This window comes from Oryzias latipes, chromosome 7 (genome assembly GCF_002234675.1).
Source record: "Oryzias latipes chromosome 7, ASM223467v1".
NCBI lineage: Eukaryota > Metazoa > Chordata > Actinopteri > Beloniformes > Adrianichthyidae > Oryzias > Oryzias latipes.
This window is the reverse complement of record NC_019865.2, coordinates 15,970,493-15,986,658: the sequence shown is the minus strand read 5'-3', so window position 1 is coordinate 15,986,658 and position 16,166 is coordinate 15,970,493. Positions and strand designations below refer to the sequence as shown.

The following is a 16,166-nucleotide window of genomic DNA, read 5'->3' as shown; positions in this document are numbered from 1 at the left end:
GAAAATTATTGTTGTTAGTATTAATTATTAATTTATTTACATTACTAATTGTGTCCTCCTGGCCATCAGCAACCGATGAACAACTGATATCTACTCCTTAGAGAAAGCTGATATTACTGCAGATTTGCAACCCTGTTAACTGCAAAAATTGGTAACAGGGTTGTTCTTTCAAAATTTTAAAATTGAGGCTTAATATTAACTCAAGCATTTAAGGGAATAATAATGACAGGGGTTGTTTATTTGAAAAACCTTTCTTTTAAACATTCAATAAAAAGGAATTTTCCGCACACATAGTCTTTTGTTAATGTTTGTGATATTCTAATTGTGTTTGACTATTTAAACCACGCTTCCTCTGCTATAAACATCAAACTCTTTGTAACGGAGGTAATCTTTCAGCCTTGGAGGAAGAGGAAGGAAGTTGATAAAACATGGGGCTTTCAGGCGCAGAAAAGTGAGGTGCTCCCGTATCCGCAACCGGCACAGGTGCTTCAGGCTCCTTGCATTTCCTGTCAGTCAAACAGAAGAAGACTTTAAGATTAGTTAGCTAATCTAAATTAGGAATATTTCAGGATTTTTTTTCCTCACGTTGAATGTGGCAGATGTCTTGCCACTGTTTCTGCTCCTTCAGGGTTTGTTCAAGTTTACAGCAGAATGAAACATGGTCAGTGTAGTCAAGCATGGTGCATACCACCTGAGCACACAAATGCTTCAACCATGATGCTGTTATCACTTCACAAAACTAGAAAAGGCCATAGAAAAGGAGAAAAAGTGTATGAGGGGTAACACAAAAAGATACATTTTTTTCCTCTTAACTAACAATATTTGAAGACAAGCTTGTCTCACCACCATGTCTTTGATGACTGACGTTGTCCAAGGAGCATATTCATGTGAATTGTCACCATATGGACAGTCAAAGCAGCGCTTCACATCGTAACCATGGTTCAGAATCATTCTCAGCATGACCTTGTCCTTTAAGGCATATTGAAGTGCTGAAGGGAAGTGAGTGGTGTTCACACGGGAATAGTAATTGACATTTGCCCCATATTTCAGCAAAAGGTTGATAAGTTCATAGTTGCCCTGTCTAAGAGCCACCTGTAGACAGTTGATAGGATCTTGGTTTACCATCGCTCCAGCCTCCAGCAGCAAGCGGGTGCACTGAAGATCGTTATTTGACACTGCGAAAAACAGGGCAGACCTGCGATCGTCATCGTAGCTGCGGCGTAGTCTTGGGTGGAGCATGAAGTTTGGATCATAACCAGCTTTGAGTAAAGTCTCCACACAATGTGCATGCCCCCCCGCAGCAGCAGAATGAAGAGGACTCATCCCACTCTCTTTCACAGCCTGCAGCTCAGTCACAGGGAGAAGGACCTCCAGCGCTCTGCCAAAGAGGAGACCCAACATGAGAACACGGCACAGTTCAAAAGTCTGTCAAAAACTTGGAAAGTTCATTTGGTTTTGGCTCACAGTCTGTGACCATAGTACGCCACGCGGTGAATTGGCAGATGCCCACTGTGCAGATGGAAGTTGGGATCTGCTCCACTGTCCAGCAATAGAGAGATGATGTCAGGGTTCCCTGATGCAGCTGCATCAAACAAAACACTATATGATTCCGGTTCAGACTGCACACACGCTCCTGCAAAAAATAAAATAAATAAATAAATAAAATACAATACCAACACAAACTAACAGATAATTTTCACAACTTATTGTGCTTGTTTCCCAGATGTGTTGAGGTACAGAAAGTACAACCAAATGAGAAGGAAATAAATTGCTTATTGCTATTTTGGGGATTATCTAAGTTGTTTTTTTTTCAATATTTTAATGTTTTCCTAAAAAAATAATTAAAAAAAAGGTAAAAAAGCTATTTACCTTTATGTATCAGAATCTCTGCTACATTCAAGTGTCCATTTTGTGCTGCCAGAGCCAGTGGCGTTTTCTTTTTGACATCAAGCACATTTGGGTTGGCTCCCGACTCTAACAGCAGATAAACAAAGTTCTCCAAGCCTAAAAAGGCAGATTCATGTAGAGCTGTCCTGTTCAGCGGTCCCGTTTGATCTACTTTTGCATTATAACGCAGCAAAAGTGTGGCCAAGTCATACTGGTCGTTTAGAATAGCTTGGAGACAAAGAACAAATGAGAAGATTTGCAGGTAAATAGAGTATTCGCTAAAGGTAATGCAATTTACACTACAAAGGAAGCTGGGTACCTGCCACCAACGGAGAATCCTGTTCATCATTCTGGATGTCTGGACTGCAGCCATTTTGTAACAGGAATGTTGCGTTCTCCCTGATTCCATGGACCACAGCAAGAAACAGAGGAGTTTCTCCCTTCAAAGTGCGACATTGAGCTGCTCCTGGAAGTGATGCTGCAACCCAAATACAAAGAAGTGGATTAGCATCTAAAAAAAAGAAAAAAAGAGAGACATAGTTAAAAATTTTGTACATGAAAAAATCATTTCCAGTATTTTTTTGTTCTCCTGCACAGCAGCTTCATGTAGTGGGATCCATCCTCTTTCATCAACTCTCGAAAGACTCTCAGGTTGTAAAATCAGTTGGTTGAGTGTACTTTCATCGCCTGAATTTGGAAACAGAAAGTTGCAACATAATTTCTGACAGCTTTGGGGATCTGAAGTGTGAGAGGTTAAACAATCAACCCAATATCTTACCTTGTTTGATTGCTTTGAATATCTCATCAGGGTCTTTACAGGGTTTCAGATCTCTGCCAAGTGTGCAATAATACAACGTAAACATCCCCACAACCAACAGGTAACAGTTGAAGAGGAGGTAATTCAAAAGGTTTTAACCTTGGATTCAGTCCTTTAAGTTTTCTGTACTGGATCAGACTTTGCTCAATTAAATATTGGGTTGCCTCATCTTCATCCAGGTCATCTTCTGACTGATAAAAGTCATCTTCAGCTTTTGAGGTCATCTGATTATCAAATACACAAGAACTTATTATGAGGAAACACGTTTAACTGGCAAACTAGCGCTTTTAAATGCAGCACAGTTTAGCTGAGTAGAAAAATAATTTAGCTAAAGAATTCATTGTATGGTTTGTCAGAGTTTTCCAATCAGACTCATTGTCCAAGAAAAACTTTAAAGAATGCACTGACAGAGGCACCACACAGCTGTTCACTCTATTAGAATGAAGATAGAATGAGGTAACATGGGGAAAAAGCTAGAAAAACAATTGAATGTTCATCATGCAAAAAACTGAAGCTCTCAGCAACATCAGTGGCCCTGAGAATTAATTAGTCAGGCCTGTAGCTTAATTAAATGGTATTTCAGTTATTTGTAAGATGTTTACCTCAAACAAAATGACGCCTGTTGCTTGGTTCTCCACCAGTGTAGCAAGTTGGCTCCCCAAGTGTACAAATACCCACAAACATTCTGCAGGTATTTATAGTTCCTCTGCTATAAATATGAGATCACAAGGTGCTCGCAGCTAGTCACTAGCTTTTACTCACTAAGCACTGCAACAACTGCCACCAGACTGCACTTAAACACACTCACTAACCCTGAAAAGACAGTTAAAATGTTAACATTTAACTGTATTGGATACTATTTTAATGGCTTAAAGTATTATTAATATATTATTATTTATTAATGTGCAAATATTTTCATTTGTAATGTTGATTTTTACATTAATGTTTTTAAAAAAAATCAACATGAGTTAAGATTTCTTTGATGCGGGAATCATACTTTTGCTTTTCTCCTGAACATTATGAAAGATTTAAGTCTGTTGTGGTAGTCTGGTTGCATTCATCTATAAGAGAGGGGATTGTGTAGGACTAACCAACTATTTTACTTTGACAATTAATAATCCAGATGTTTTTAATTTAGGCTCACTTGTAGAACTGGAAAATGTAATTAGAAAAAGATCATTTTATTACCACTGAATATACATGCGTAAGAGCTCAAAGATCTTGCTAGGAGACACCTGGCCTGATGGCTGAACAGCAGTCATACCCTGTGAGCGCATCGGACTAAAAGTGCATTTGAAGAACCAAATGTGAATGGATACAGCATGGCAACAAATCAAGAACCCAGCTCACCATTGTTTTTCTTCAGAATGCTTTTTACATTTATTAATCATTTAAAAAAACGAAAAACGAAAGAACATTTAATCCAGCTATGCATTTTTTTATTGGTACATGCACTATACCTTACTTATCCAATTCCACTGTGTCAAGGTGTGTATCTGAAGACAATCCTATTTATATTTATTTATAAAGACTGATATTCTTAACTGAATTCAGAAATAGCCAAAAAATTAAATAAAATGAACATGGCACTCTCCAGAACCACTCAGTTTGATAACAGCAGCGAGTAATCAGATGTTAGTCGTCTAGCTGGAGGAGCATGGCCACACCGCGCTTGATCCAGTGCTGTGGACGCTTCTTGGTTGACAACATCATTGCAATAACAAAATTGGTTGAGTGGCCTGTCGTTGAGAGAGTGCCTTTCCTCTCACTGGTCTTGTAAAGGGGACAGACGTACAGGCTGTCAGTTTGAATCATGTTCTTTTTTTCCGCTGTTTTACAGACAAAAAATAGAAAAACCTAGTTAATGCACTAGATTAGGGTAAAAAGCAAGACATTTTATTGTGAATGGCTCAACATGTAACAAATGTTTATATGCGAATTGGCAGCTCTTACTTGGCTTTACCCAGATGATCGGCATGGAGTCAAACAGAATTCTGGGGTGCTGTTCAGTCAGAACTCCACTGAGGGCAAAGAGGTAAACATAAAGACGGGATGTTCACTGACATTTGTGAAAAAAGTGTTCATTTGAAAGCATGGAAATCTAATTTTTAAATAATAAATGTCCTATTGCAACATGAATGGATGTGCTTGTGTGCCTCATGGTGTGTAGGATGCATTCATGCTCCTCAGTTCCTTTGTATTTCACGTACCTCTCTTTGTCCCATCGAGCTCCATCAAGAAACAGTCCGTTGACGTAAACTCCATCTTCAGGAGGTGTTTCTGACTTATCAATAGGAAGAACCTGTAAGAGAAACAAAAATGTCCGTCAATATCTTTTCAGGACAATCAAAACATCGATTTTAAATTGAATTTGGGGGCATTTTCCAACCTCAAAATCAAAGGTTAACAGGTCGATAGGGATTTGGTATTTCCTTGCAAAGTTTTGCATAACCCCTGTTAGAAAGGCCTGAGTGAAGAAGAAACCAGACAGCCAAAACACCTTGGGCTGTCCATTTTCATACCAAACCTATGGAGATGTAAAGTAACAGTGAAGGCAGAGATGCCATAAAAACACCCCTCTGGTTTGGATGGTAGAACATAAAGTGTAAAACTGTGTAGTAAACAAAATGATAAAGATATTTATAATGTGGTAAAAGTCATTTCAATCATCCAGAAATTTCTAACCTGTAAAAACTTGAGTCTTGCTAGAAAGTCAGTTATGTAACTGCCAAGGGGTTTGAGGCTTGGGTAAGAGAATTTGGCCCATTTTTCAGGGACCTTGCCCACTATTAGATTTCCTGCTACTGCCTCCAGCTCTGAATCCATCACCACCAAGCCTTTGAGAGCCTTCAATAGGTTTTGAAGGCTCACACAAATTGTACTGCACAACCTAAAAGACCAAGAAAAACAGCTAGGATGACAAGTACAACTTATTCTGCTCCAAGTTGACGGCTGTCTGTTTGTTCCCACCTGTTGTAACGCTCCATTTCCTGAACAAGTACAGTGTTCATGCTTTCTTCATAGAGCACGGGGTACTTCAGGAGAACTGCCTCTCTGTCAAATGTGGGTGGAAGCTGAGGAAGAAGACAAGTGTTTAAGCTAAAAATGCAGCACTAAATGCACACAACAAATGAACATTATGTTAATAGAATTTTAGAAAAAGGACAAAGGTGCATCTATTCAACCCATTTATTTAAAATGGCTTTGCCACAGACTATTAAGTGTATAAAAAGTTTACATCATTTATCTTATTACATAGAATTAAAAAAAAAAAGCAAAATAAATGCACTAAGGTTGAGAGAAATGCCATTGAATTTGCTAACTTTTAGTCATAGATTTTGTTTCTGGTTATAGAATGTGTGTTTTCTAATTTCCAAGAGAATATTAATAATGTTTTCCCTGGCATAATTTTTTATTAGAATGTGCAACACTGGTGTTTCATTAAAGAATTTACAACAGGATTTTAGTGTTGTTGTTTCTGATCTTGTTTTTGGTAAGTCTGCAAAGAGGAATTTTCCAAAGATTAGGAGAGGCATATTGATGAGTGTTTTTAGCGTTGTCTGCATCAACCTGTCAAACATTTCAGATAATGAGTCAAATCTTTGGGCTTCATTTGCAAAAAACTATGTAATTTCCTTAATGAATAGCACGACCTCTCTAGTCTGGTAATTTATTTAGTTGTTCAGTGTTTTTTTTCTCCTTTTTTTTTAACTATTTTTTTTAATTTGAGCTGAAGGCCTCCTGTGTTGGACAGATTTTACTGTTACAATAGGGGGTGTGAATCTTATGAAACATGAGGTGTACATTTGTATAAACCGCTTTTGTATACATTTTTTGTTTGACTGGACGGACAAAAAAAGAAGATAAAGCGAGGGAGTGGGATGATAGAGATGGGGTATAAGGGAACAAAAGAACAGGGAGAAACTGTCGGGTTGTTTAAGTATTTTGTTAAATTATTGAATTTAAAGTAACAGCTATATCTAATTTAGAAAAAAACCTGGAATATGGTAATTGTACAGAGTATTTTTTTCAAGATCTTCAGAAATACTTTAACTTATTCTGGGCCATATAAGTGATCATTTTAATTGTTTGTGAGCATTTAATGTAAACCAACAAAGGTTGTGTCTGTTTTTTAACGGGACAAAATCACCAATACCAGAGCTGCACCACTGCGTTTCTAGAAACTACAGTATGGATATAAGGTTTACTTGTTTCTTACCTGAGTGAGTATATTGTTTGCGATATCATATAGGGTGTTGTCACCCCCAGAGCTGACCCCTCCCATGGCTCCTCCACCCTGGGTAAGCAGCAGTGAATCAAACAGTAGTTTTGTCTGCTGTAAGTCTTTGGAAATGTCCACATTTTCGTGCAGCCCAAACACCTCTGGTTGCTGACTGATTGGTAGATTCTAAAACACAAAAAAGTCATTGCACTGATGGATAGAACGTTTCAAATAATGATCACTTTAAAAGTTTTGGTACCTCAATGAATTGGATGTAATCTTCATAGCTAGATTTGGGCGGGGCAAAATATTTGCCACTTGGTGATAACGGGTAACGAAATGTCTTGATAATGTCTTCGCAGTAGAAATCTGCTAAAGTGGTCATCAGGAGCCGTCTATCCCAGTCATCCGTCACACGGCCACCGTAGTTACACTCTCCAGTAAGATATGTTATCGCCTCAAATGGAACCTTGTCATATTCATTCACAAATTGCTTAAGGAGAGGAGACACAAGCTGTATTTAAATTTTGTGACAACAGAAACAAAACAGTAGCGGTTGTGAATGGATACCTGAAGCTGTCTCATGCTTATGTGGAGGTCAGACTCATTGAACCCATAGGGGATATTCCAGCCCAGAGGCCCAAACTTTTTCCTCTCCTGAACAAGTGCATGGAAGAAGCAAAGCCCAAAGAGGAGTTTCTCCCAAACCTGGTGACAAAATACCAGAACCAGTAAAAGTATCTGTGTTTCAAATGGATTTTATGAAATGAAGAGAACACAAATCTCACTGGTTTCTTATCTGGACAGCCATTAAAGAAGTTTGGGTCAGAAACAGGATCTGTCAAGTAAGACTGCAGAAGGTTGAGGCGAAGTCCTGTTGGTTGCTCATTTGTCATTTTTACTCCATTCTGCAGGATGCCCACTGGAAACTGATAAAACAATATAAATTGAATTCCAAGAAAACTGAATATACATTTTATTATAACTAGGTAAAAGCTTAATCTGATGGTTTAAAGGTAGTTAGTGTCACAGCCGTGATTATTAAAGTGTACTCTATTTTACCTTAGGTGAAGGGTAGCTGGTGAGCCAGAGGCGAAAGTCTTGGTGACACGTTGTAAGGCTGAAGTCTTCACAGATCTTCTCGAGGTTGGACATCCATGAAACAGCCAGGTGGCAATTTTGCAAACACACCCAGGATCCATTTTGCATGGCTGTGAATATCATCTTAGCAGCTATGGGCCCTTGGCCTTGACCCAGAGAAATAGACTGGAACCTCGAACCATCCATTTTTTTGTCACTGGCAAACTTTAACAAACCTGTTGAGAAACAATTTTATTAAAAAAACAAACAAACAAAAAAACAAGATCCAATGGATTCTCAAGTCAATTCAATTAATGTTTGTGTTACTTACTTGCCATGGGGTCAGCTCCTGGAGAAAGAACAAACACCAGAGGAATCGTGGAGTTTGAGTCCAGGAAGCTCTTTGTTAAGTCAAAGGCAGGAGGTTGGACAAACTTTTTGCCCAGATTGCGAGTCACAAATTTAGTCACTGCTGGCACCATCTTATCAGGTCTGAGACACCGAAAAATGATCATCTTTTGCAGGTCTGTGAGTTTCTCACACCAGGGTGCAGGCAAGTCAATGCTGCATGGCTCCCTGCTGTCATAAATTAGCTTAAAGTCTTCTGGATTTTTAATGAAAGCCTCTCTGTGAAAATACAGTCATTTGGTCAAAGTGAAACCACAAACACTAGTAGGGTGATCAGGTAGGTACAATTAATAAAAAAAATGCTTTGGCTGAATGAATATTCTTTTTTACTTTAATCCTTGGAAACCTGGAAGTTCACTAGCTCGGCAGATTTCATCCCAGCTTTTGTCCTGAAGCCAGCTGGGGTCTGGATTGGCCACGGTGTTCTGTAGTCCTATTCCCCCAGTGAGCAAGAACATCAGGTCTGAGTGCTCAATCTCTTTCCTAGCTCTTAGAAGACATTAATAAACAGTCCCTTTTCAATCCTGATTTCATGTTTTGACAATTTTTCAATATAAAAAAAATACAAAACACTTACAACAGCAAATTGCAGCAGAGAAGAAAAGAGAAAAGAAGCTTGTCCTTCTCAAAGAGAGAACGGCAAACATTGCAGTACAGGTTGTAGGTGAAGTGATCTTTGAGGTACTCAAGTCTTTGCTTCAGAACCTTGGATTTGATGCTGAGAGGAAATTTAAAAGCCTTTAGAGAAGCAATTTTATTTACAACAAAAAGTGTATACAGCCTGTTCAAACTTTAATTTAGTTGTTTGAACAACAGCAAAATGATAAAGATAGTCTCAATAATGATTGTTATTAATAGAGATGTAAAAACCCTCTAAAACAGTCTACTTTTTATTTGAATCAAGGGGAACTTTTGGAATTTTCCTCAAAGTTATAGCTAAAATATATTTGCATACGTGTTGCTCACCTGTCTTGTATAGAGTTTATGTAGAGGTTGACAAACCAGATGAGAGAATACTGGTACATGGGGTCAATGTTGGTAAGATCAGCAATACTAAAGAAGAGGATAGATGAATGCTTGGCGACCTCTCTGTAGCCCTCTCTAGACTCAGCTATCTTGAGTTCCGTTTTCTCTGCAATCTGAATTTGAAAGGGAGATGGATTGTTATTAAATTAGATTTGTCATTCCAACGCCCAGATTTTATTTTTATATGTTCCCACCTGTTGTTTTTTGGTGATCTCATTAGACATTATCTTTGCTGAGTCTAGAATTTGAATGGCACTTTCATCCTCCAGGATATTTCCCTTGGAAGACTGAAGAGTTTCTAGTATGCTATCCTCAATTTCCTTTAGTTGTCTCTTGTTATTAGCTGACTGCAGGATTAAAGCAGTTCTCTCCTCTTCCAGTTCGGGCCTGAAGGTCAAACAATGGTGTGATTATAGGAACAAAGAAATTGTTTTTGACATCTTCTAGTTAATCTGGTTCTACCTCTCTTTTGCAACAACAATTCCCAGCAACTGGTCTTCCAGACCCTCTGGCGTGATCATGAAATTGAGCAAGGACACTTTAGTGGCCACCTCTGGTAAATAGTGCGGGTTCTTGAGTCTGGTTGTAACGTAGAAACGGAAGTCAGCAGAGTACTCGATCACTCGCTCCCCAAGTTTTATGCTTTCCACACCACCTTAAAATAGAACAAAAAGTTTGTGAATCGAGGCATTTCAGGGAATGCTATCACAAAATGAGTGAAGCGATGTTGCATGTTTACATTAACAGCACCTTGTTTGAATGTTTGCTTTAGCAGCAGTGGCTCCAGTGATGGATCCAGCTCTTCTCCTACATTTTCCAGCAACAGTGGGGTTCCAAACTGAATGCAGTTTTCAAGGGTTCTCATGTAGTCCCCATCTGTTAGCTTGATCACATTCAGGTTGTTGTCTTTTTCTAAATTCTTCACCCATTTGTTAGCTTGACCTTGTGGGTCAATCATCAAAGGCCTACAAAGGGGACAATTTCAAACAAAGTAGCACGTCTTTAAATTCAAGCGGATGTTTGATGAGCGTTACTGTTTTAATGGAGACTCACCATCGGCGTGAGTTTCTCACTATGACACCATTATCGATAGAGAAAGAGTCATTGGGAAGGCCTGCTATGTTCCAAGCCCTTATCTCAATAGGATTGCCCAGAGTTTTACTGAGAGAGAAGTCGTCTGAAGATGGAATGTTTTTAGACTAGAGATGTTTAGATAAAAAAACAATTAACAGAAATTAAAAATATTTATTTTAAAAGACACAAAAAAGGGAAAATAGTGGCATGTTTACTTGACAAAGTGTAGTCCATAATTTGGTGCAATTTTGTCTGAAGCCAGAAGTAAAAGGTCCCAAGTAGGCGATGACGCCAGCAGAAATAAGAACGTCTCCTGTCAAGTTGTCGTAAGTGTTCTGCAGGTCGTCTGCTGCTTTAGACCATCTATGGGTGTATTTAGATTCAAACATGTTATGGTCTTAACTAATACAGCCACAACAAAAACCGCCAACAACAGATTATTATAGTTTGGTTGTGACCTTATTTTCTCCCCACTCAGACCACCAATGAGCTTTTCTGCTCGCTCCAACTTCCTGGCACATGATTCCACTTGCATCTCTAGCCGGGCCTTCTCCTCTGTCTTCTCCTCAAAAGTTTTTTGAAGAGCAGTCAAACGGTCTTCAACCTCCTTCAACTCTGCTCTCTTCTGGTCCAGCACAGCCTTAGTAGCAGCCAAAGACTCCTGTGCCTCGGCAAGTTTAGCTTTCTTTGGAGCCACAACCTTAAAAAAAAAAAAAAGACTGTTTGAGATTAAGGGATGTGCAGGAGTATGCATACAGCTACTATCGTTAAAGGAAAGGAGAAAAAAAAGGAGAAAAATGCAAAGAATCATTGCACCTTGGCGACTTTGTCATAAACTTCCATTGCTGTGATCCACTTGCAAAGGCCTTCCGCTGCAGAGGAGGCATTTGCCACTTTGCTGGGATCAAAGTCAGGATTGGTCATGAACTCGTTCCGAATTGTTTGCATCACAGGAACCTGCAGTTCATAAATTGATATTTTTGTTAGGACAAAATATATGTTTTTTTTTCCTTGTTTCAATTTAAAACAGCATTTTTATCGAAACTCACAGGAATGTTGTCTTTGTCATACTCTTTAAGATCTCGTAAAAAGTTCATGTCTCCCAGGAGCTTTTTGCTTGGACCCCAGTAGTCTAATATCTAGGTAATAAAGAGACCTCAATTTAAAATGCAAAGTATTTCAAAGACAAAGTATTTTGATGAAATAAGTACCGGTAAACAACCCTTTGAAAGATTCCTGGTCTGACCTTTTTCCCAGTTCCAGCAGGGTCGGGTATCCTATCTGGCTTCACATTCTTCATCACACATACAGCTGCCATAACCAGCTTCACTCCGGAGGGTGGATTTTTCATTGCCTTCACTATACTGATGTCGGAGGGCTGCAGAAAAACAGGCTTTTTTTTTGGTATTGTTTGATCTGGATGGAAAAATGTGTTGGGAGATATAGCTCACCTTTAATGTGTCCAAGGCAGTCAGAGCTGCTTCCAGTGCAGGCAAGGCTTCAGCCAAGTCATTCTCACACTCACTCTTCAGAGCCTGGGCCTCGTTGGCTTTCATGGCTGCTGCCTCCTCGTCAACATGAACAACTCTACTTTTGGCTTCTACTTCAATAGATTCCACTTCAATCACCTGAGAAATAATTTAAAACAAATATATGTTTACATTAAAAAAATGTCTACGAATGGAGTTACAGTTTAAGTGGTAATGTGGTGTGAAACAGTTTCACCTCCATCATTTTGGTGTTGTCTATCTTTGCCTGTTCCAGTTTGGGCTGGAGATCTACCAGTTCTTTCTTCATTTTAGCAACCTTCAGACAAAAACATTTATCAGAACAGTTGTAGTAAATTCAAGACCTTGTAAAAATAATCCCATTGACAGCATGCTGTATATAAAAATGATGTTAAAGGGAAAAATCAGGCAGGTGTGGCACTACGCTTACCTCAGACTCAGCAAAGGCCAGCTGATCTAAACCATTGATATACCTCTGTTTTGCATTCATGATGGTCTCTCTTTTCTGAGAAATAAGCTGCTGGAAAGTTGCAATCAGCTCAAGGTAGGATGTTGGAGTGATATAATTATAGCGACCCAGTTCAGCTTGGAATCTGCAATTAACCACAACAACAAAACCAAACACTCTCACATTTACATGGTGCACCTTTGAATCAGCAGGTTCCTGAAAAACGTGTTTTACTTGTCAGAGAGCTGATTTGCAGAGGTGTGAAAGGTTTTGCAGATGGTTATGACCTCCTGCCTCTCATTTTCACTCATCTCAAGTGATTCCAAGAATGAATTGGCAACTCGCTCAAGAGCTTCCTCTGGCCATGGCTGCGATTGGGGACAGAGAGATGAATGTATAAACAAACAGGAGAATATTACACAACACTGTCTTTAAATAAGTAGATTAACTTGATTTCTTATGGAAATGTGTTTGATGTTAATATTACAGTAATTAGCACTGCCTAATATTTAACAGGGTACCTGGAACCAGTCAATGGTGCAGCAGTTGATGAGAGACGGAAATTGCCTCAGACGCTTCCGAAAAGCTTTTCCAATGGGACTAAAGGCCACAACTACGTGCAAGTTTTCTTTACAGCGAGCCACGAAGAAGGCAAACAGAGTCAAAGGGCTCAGCTCAACACTTTTTTTTCCAGCTTGAGCGATGGGACGAATTGTCTTGAGATAAACAAAGAAAAAATGTATTTTAGGGGACTCTTTTGTTCACTGGAGACACATTGGTGTGTGAATGCATGTAGAATATTTTACCTCAATGATTTCTTGCTTCTCATCTACAGCAAACAGGTTGGGCACTTCTCCCGTGTTCAACACGCTGTCAATGTCTTCAAGAAAGGCTTCATCCTTAATCTGAGTGTCAGTTATCAAAAACACTGTCTTTTGTCCTTTAACTCCAGCATTCCTCAGCAGCATCTGCATTTTTTTAGGAAATTCAGATTAAGCTACAAGTGTTTGGTTTTTTTTCTCAAAGTCTAAATTTATCTTGAAATCTAACCTTAAGATCATCTCTCCACTCTGTCATGCCATAGTTCTTGGAGATCTCCGGTTGGAACAAGGTCATGTGGGCCATTGATGTGGCCAGGCGAGTTATGGACTGGCGTCCGCTGCCTCCAACTCCAACTAGCAAAGCATTGCCCCCAGGTTGCTTTAAAACCCGACTGATACGAGACAAGTGCTCCAGGAGATATCTAAGTTTTAACACATAAAGCACAGTCCAATTAAAACTTGTGTCTTAGTTAAAACGGGATTCTCTAAATTCAGCAATTTTAAAAAATTCACCTAAAGATGACAAGATTCATCCGATTTTTGTGCATCTGGTTGTACTCTTCAAGGCACGATTTGACCACCTCGGCAAAGGTTTCAATTGAGGGCACCTCTGTGTACAAACGTTCATCCCCCTCCAGGTCCGGGTTCATGTAGTCTCCAAACAGAAGATTTTGCATATCTTTCTCTTCCAGCTTAAAAAGAAAGGTTCATAAGAACATTATTGTAATCTTACTATTCATATTGCCTAAATTCTTTAAAATAAAAACATAAAATAAAACTAGTATTTTCTGCATGGCATAATGTAATAGAACCTTTTTTTAATTAGAGCATCTACTACTTAGATAAAATCAGACATGTGACATGTGACTCCATTTCAAGGAAAGTTGCATGGGCTTTACTTTGTCGCCTTGCTTCAGTTGTCCAAAAACTTGGTCAAATGGCACATTGAAGTGATCTTTCACTATGCTGTTCATTAGTTGGTAGAGCCATGTTCTGTCTTCGTCATCCACCAGGCGGTCATGGTACACACGATAGACCTCGTGGACAAACAGTCGAATCAGTGTTTGTTTGCCCTCCAGAGACCCCTTCTTTAGCAGCAGGCAGCCTTGGATGACACGCGAGAAGTCCCGTAGGTTGAAGGTGTAATGAGACTTCGCTGGAGTCGGAAGCAGATTCGCCATGGCTTTCTTATACACCTTCAAGAAAGAAAATGTAGGTAATAACTGTCAAGATACTAAAAAAAAAGAGTTACAGGTTCATAACTTTGTATAAATAACATTTCAGCCTAAAGCACAGTTATTACACGGTGATTGTATATTTTAGAAGAACTCACTTCCATCATGGCTGTGACTATCTGGTTGCCCACAATGACAAACTCAGGTGAGAACAAATTTTTCTTCATAGAAAAGGCCACAATACTCGAGAAAATGTGAACCATGGTGTCATCACTGAAAGGATTTATGCTTATAATGTTGAGGTGCCGAAGGAATCGGGAAGTTACAGCATTCCTTCCACCACCAGGGGGACCCATCGCTGCGATGAACTGAACATCCACAAGGCTGATTTTGGAGGTGTCCTTCAGGTCGTACCTGTGGTGACAAAGCATTCTCACCTCAACAAAAAGCTTTGTTTTTCTTCTCATACTGACATTGTCAGAATACTTTTTATTACATCCTTGCATGCGATATTTTCAGTTGGCCTTAGAAAACGGGTGGCTCACCAGTGTCCATGGTCCAAGAACTGTCGTAAGAGTTCTACAGGAGGCTGTGCTCCAAACTGTTCCCGGGCAGGCATGTTCAGGTCATCCACAAACAGGACATACCTTTTTCCCAAAGGAGGACCAAACACCCCTTTTCTTCGCTTATCCATCTTGGACATAATGATATTCTGGAACACGCGACAGAAAAGTTAATATATAAATGTTTGTTAATATCTTATTTGACAGGGAAATAAAGCTGTTTCTTGTCTTTCATGTGTATGAGTGAGTTTTGTTTTATTGAACAGACAAAAGTAAGGATGAAGATGTATTTAACTTTGAAAGCTTACAGTACATCAGACACAAGAACCAAAGAAAAAGAGACCACCAAATTTAATGTGCGACATAATCAATCACACTATAAACTATAACAAACTATAACAAACAGACTCGTATGAGAAGGCATCCACAGAGTCACCCACTGCAAAAACCACAACCAGAAAGAGGGGGTGTGGGCATTTGGACAGATCTGACAAATTAATTTGACAGGGTTACGCCCATCACAATCAGCATGTGAAGATAAACAACATCTCTTTAACTTTACATTTGTCTGATAAAAACTAAAAAAGATCCTCATTCGTTATGTAAGGTTTTAGAATATATCAATTTAATATATTCCTATGTGGTTCAAGATTTCCATATTCAACCCCGGAAGCACTGACCTGAGTCTGGTTTGCACTTGTGTGGGCAGAAAAGTTGATAAAAAATGGGAGGTAGCAATCTTTGTCCAGGTTGTTCAGCAGTTTGTCCTTAACGTACACCGACTTCCCAGTACCAGTAGGACCAACAAACAGGAGAGGACTGTTCAACACAAACAAATAAACCATGTGAAATAATAAAAAAGAGAATATATTATAAGTACAGAACAACCACAAATCTAAAACATCACTTACAGAGGAATGACACAAACTGTGCACATAAGTTTCAATACAAACCTACTTATGGGAAAACTTACGTTCCTTGGCTGATGCAGAGATCCATTAGGTATGTGTAGCGAACTGTGTCTATGGTGGGCACAATGATCTCTTGCCCTTTAGTGTTTATTTCTCCGAGGTTAATGTTCTCAATAGTGTCATTCCAATGGATCCATCTGCCTTTTTCTTTAAACTGTAGCAAAGA

The 16,166-nt window shown here is 39.1% G+C and overlaps 2 protein-coding genes and 1 long non-coding RNA gene across 4 annotated transcripts in view; 1 reads left to right on the top strand and 2 right to left on the bottom strand.

Moving 5' to 3' along the window:
• Positions 1-217: 217 nt before the first annotated feature.
• On the bottom strand, positions 218-3,423 carry LOC101164724 (dynein heavy chain 12, axonemal). Its single transcript, XM_004070759.3, has 10 exons — positions 3,307-3,423; positions 2,804-2,928; positions 2,666-2,718; positions 2,443-2,574; positions 2,207-2,365; positions 1,870-2,115; positions 1,465-1,633; positions 844-1,378; positions 586-739; positions 218-506 (listed from the first exon to the last, which is right to left on the bottom strand). The coding sequence occupies exons 2-10, from the start codon at positions 2,926-2,928 to the stop codon at positions 337-339; spliced, it is 1,743 nt and encodes a 580-aa protein (XP_004070807.1). The 5' UTR covers positions 3,307-3,423; the 3' UTR covers positions 218-336.
• Positions 3,424-4,126: 703 nt separating this feature from the next.
• The window catches only part of dnah12 (dynein axonemal heavy chain 12), a 29,101-nt gene continuing 17,061 nt past the window's right edge, over positions 4,127-16,166 (bottom strand). The window contains exons 38-74 of the mRNA XM_023956676.1: positions 16,003-16,154; positions 15,710-15,848; positions 15,012-15,178; positions 14,625-14,880; positions 14,191-14,487; positions 13,805-13,983; positions 13,521-13,713; positions 13,277-13,438; positions 12,992-13,186; positions 12,705-12,838; positions 12,453-12,615; positions 12,240-12,320; positions 11,966-12,142; positions 11,761-11,892; positions 11,564-11,653; positions 11,331-11,471; positions 10,973-11,214; positions 10,730-10,877; positions 10,494-10,639; positions 10,191-10,405; positions 9,903-10,095; positions 9,635-9,827; positions 9,381-9,553; positions 8,992-9,132; positions 8,745-8,903; positions 8,338-8,633; positions 7,989-8,242; positions 7,715-7,855; positions 7,497-7,634; positions 7,186-7,419; positions 6,924-7,112; positions 5,675-5,778; positions 5,390-5,594; positions 5,094-5,231; positions 4,915-5,006; positions 4,658-4,725; positions 4,127-4,533 (exon numbers count right to left, since the gene is read on the bottom strand). Coding sequence (XP_023812444.1) covers positions 4,340-4,533; positions 4,658-4,725; positions 4,915-5,006; positions 5,094-5,231; positions 5,390-5,594; positions 5,675-5,778; positions 6,924-7,112; positions 7,186-7,419; positions 7,497-7,634; positions 7,715-7,855; positions 7,989-8,242; positions 8,338-8,633; positions 8,745-8,903; positions 8,992-9,132; positions 9,381-9,553; positions 9,635-9,827; positions 9,903-10,095; positions 10,191-10,405; positions 10,494-10,639; positions 10,730-10,877; positions 10,973-11,214; positions 11,331-11,471; positions 11,564-11,653; positions 11,761-11,892; positions 11,966-12,142; positions 12,240-12,320; positions 12,453-12,615; positions 12,705-12,838; positions 12,992-13,186; positions 13,277-13,438; positions 13,521-13,713; positions 13,805-13,983; positions 14,191-14,487; positions 14,625-14,880; positions 15,012-15,178; positions 15,710-15,848; positions 16,003-16,154 — 6,321 coding nt within the window. The 3' untranslated portion in view covers positions 4,127-4,339. The remainder of the gene's footprint in view (positions 4,534-4,657; positions 4,726-4,914; positions 5,007-5,093; positions 5,232-5,389; positions 5,595-5,674; positions 5,779-6,923; positions 7,113-7,185; positions 7,420-7,496; positions 7,635-7,714; positions 7,856-7,988; positions 8,243-8,337; positions 8,634-8,744; positions 8,904-8,991; positions 9,133-9,380; positions 9,554-9,634; positions 9,828-9,902; positions 10,096-10,190; positions 10,406-10,493; positions 10,640-10,729; positions 10,878-10,972; positions 11,215-11,330; positions 11,472-11,563; positions 11,654-11,760; positions 11,893-11,965; positions 12,143-12,239; positions 12,321-12,452; positions 12,616-12,704; positions 12,839-12,991; positions 13,187-13,276; positions 13,439-13,520; positions 13,714-13,804; positions 13,984-14,190; positions 14,488-14,624; positions 14,881-15,011; positions 15,179-15,709; positions 15,849-16,002; positions 16,155-16,166) is intronic.
• On the top strand, positions 14,391-15,002 carry LOC110015360. 2 transcript variants are annotated; one of them, XR_002290548.1, is made up of 3 exons: positions 14,391-14,503; positions 14,615-14,671; positions 14,769-15,002. It is a non-coding gene; the product is annotated as an uncharacterized LOC110015360 (long non-coding RNA). The 2 variants fall into 2 exon arrangements; XR_002290549.1 differs by having other exon boundaries at positions 14,391-14,507.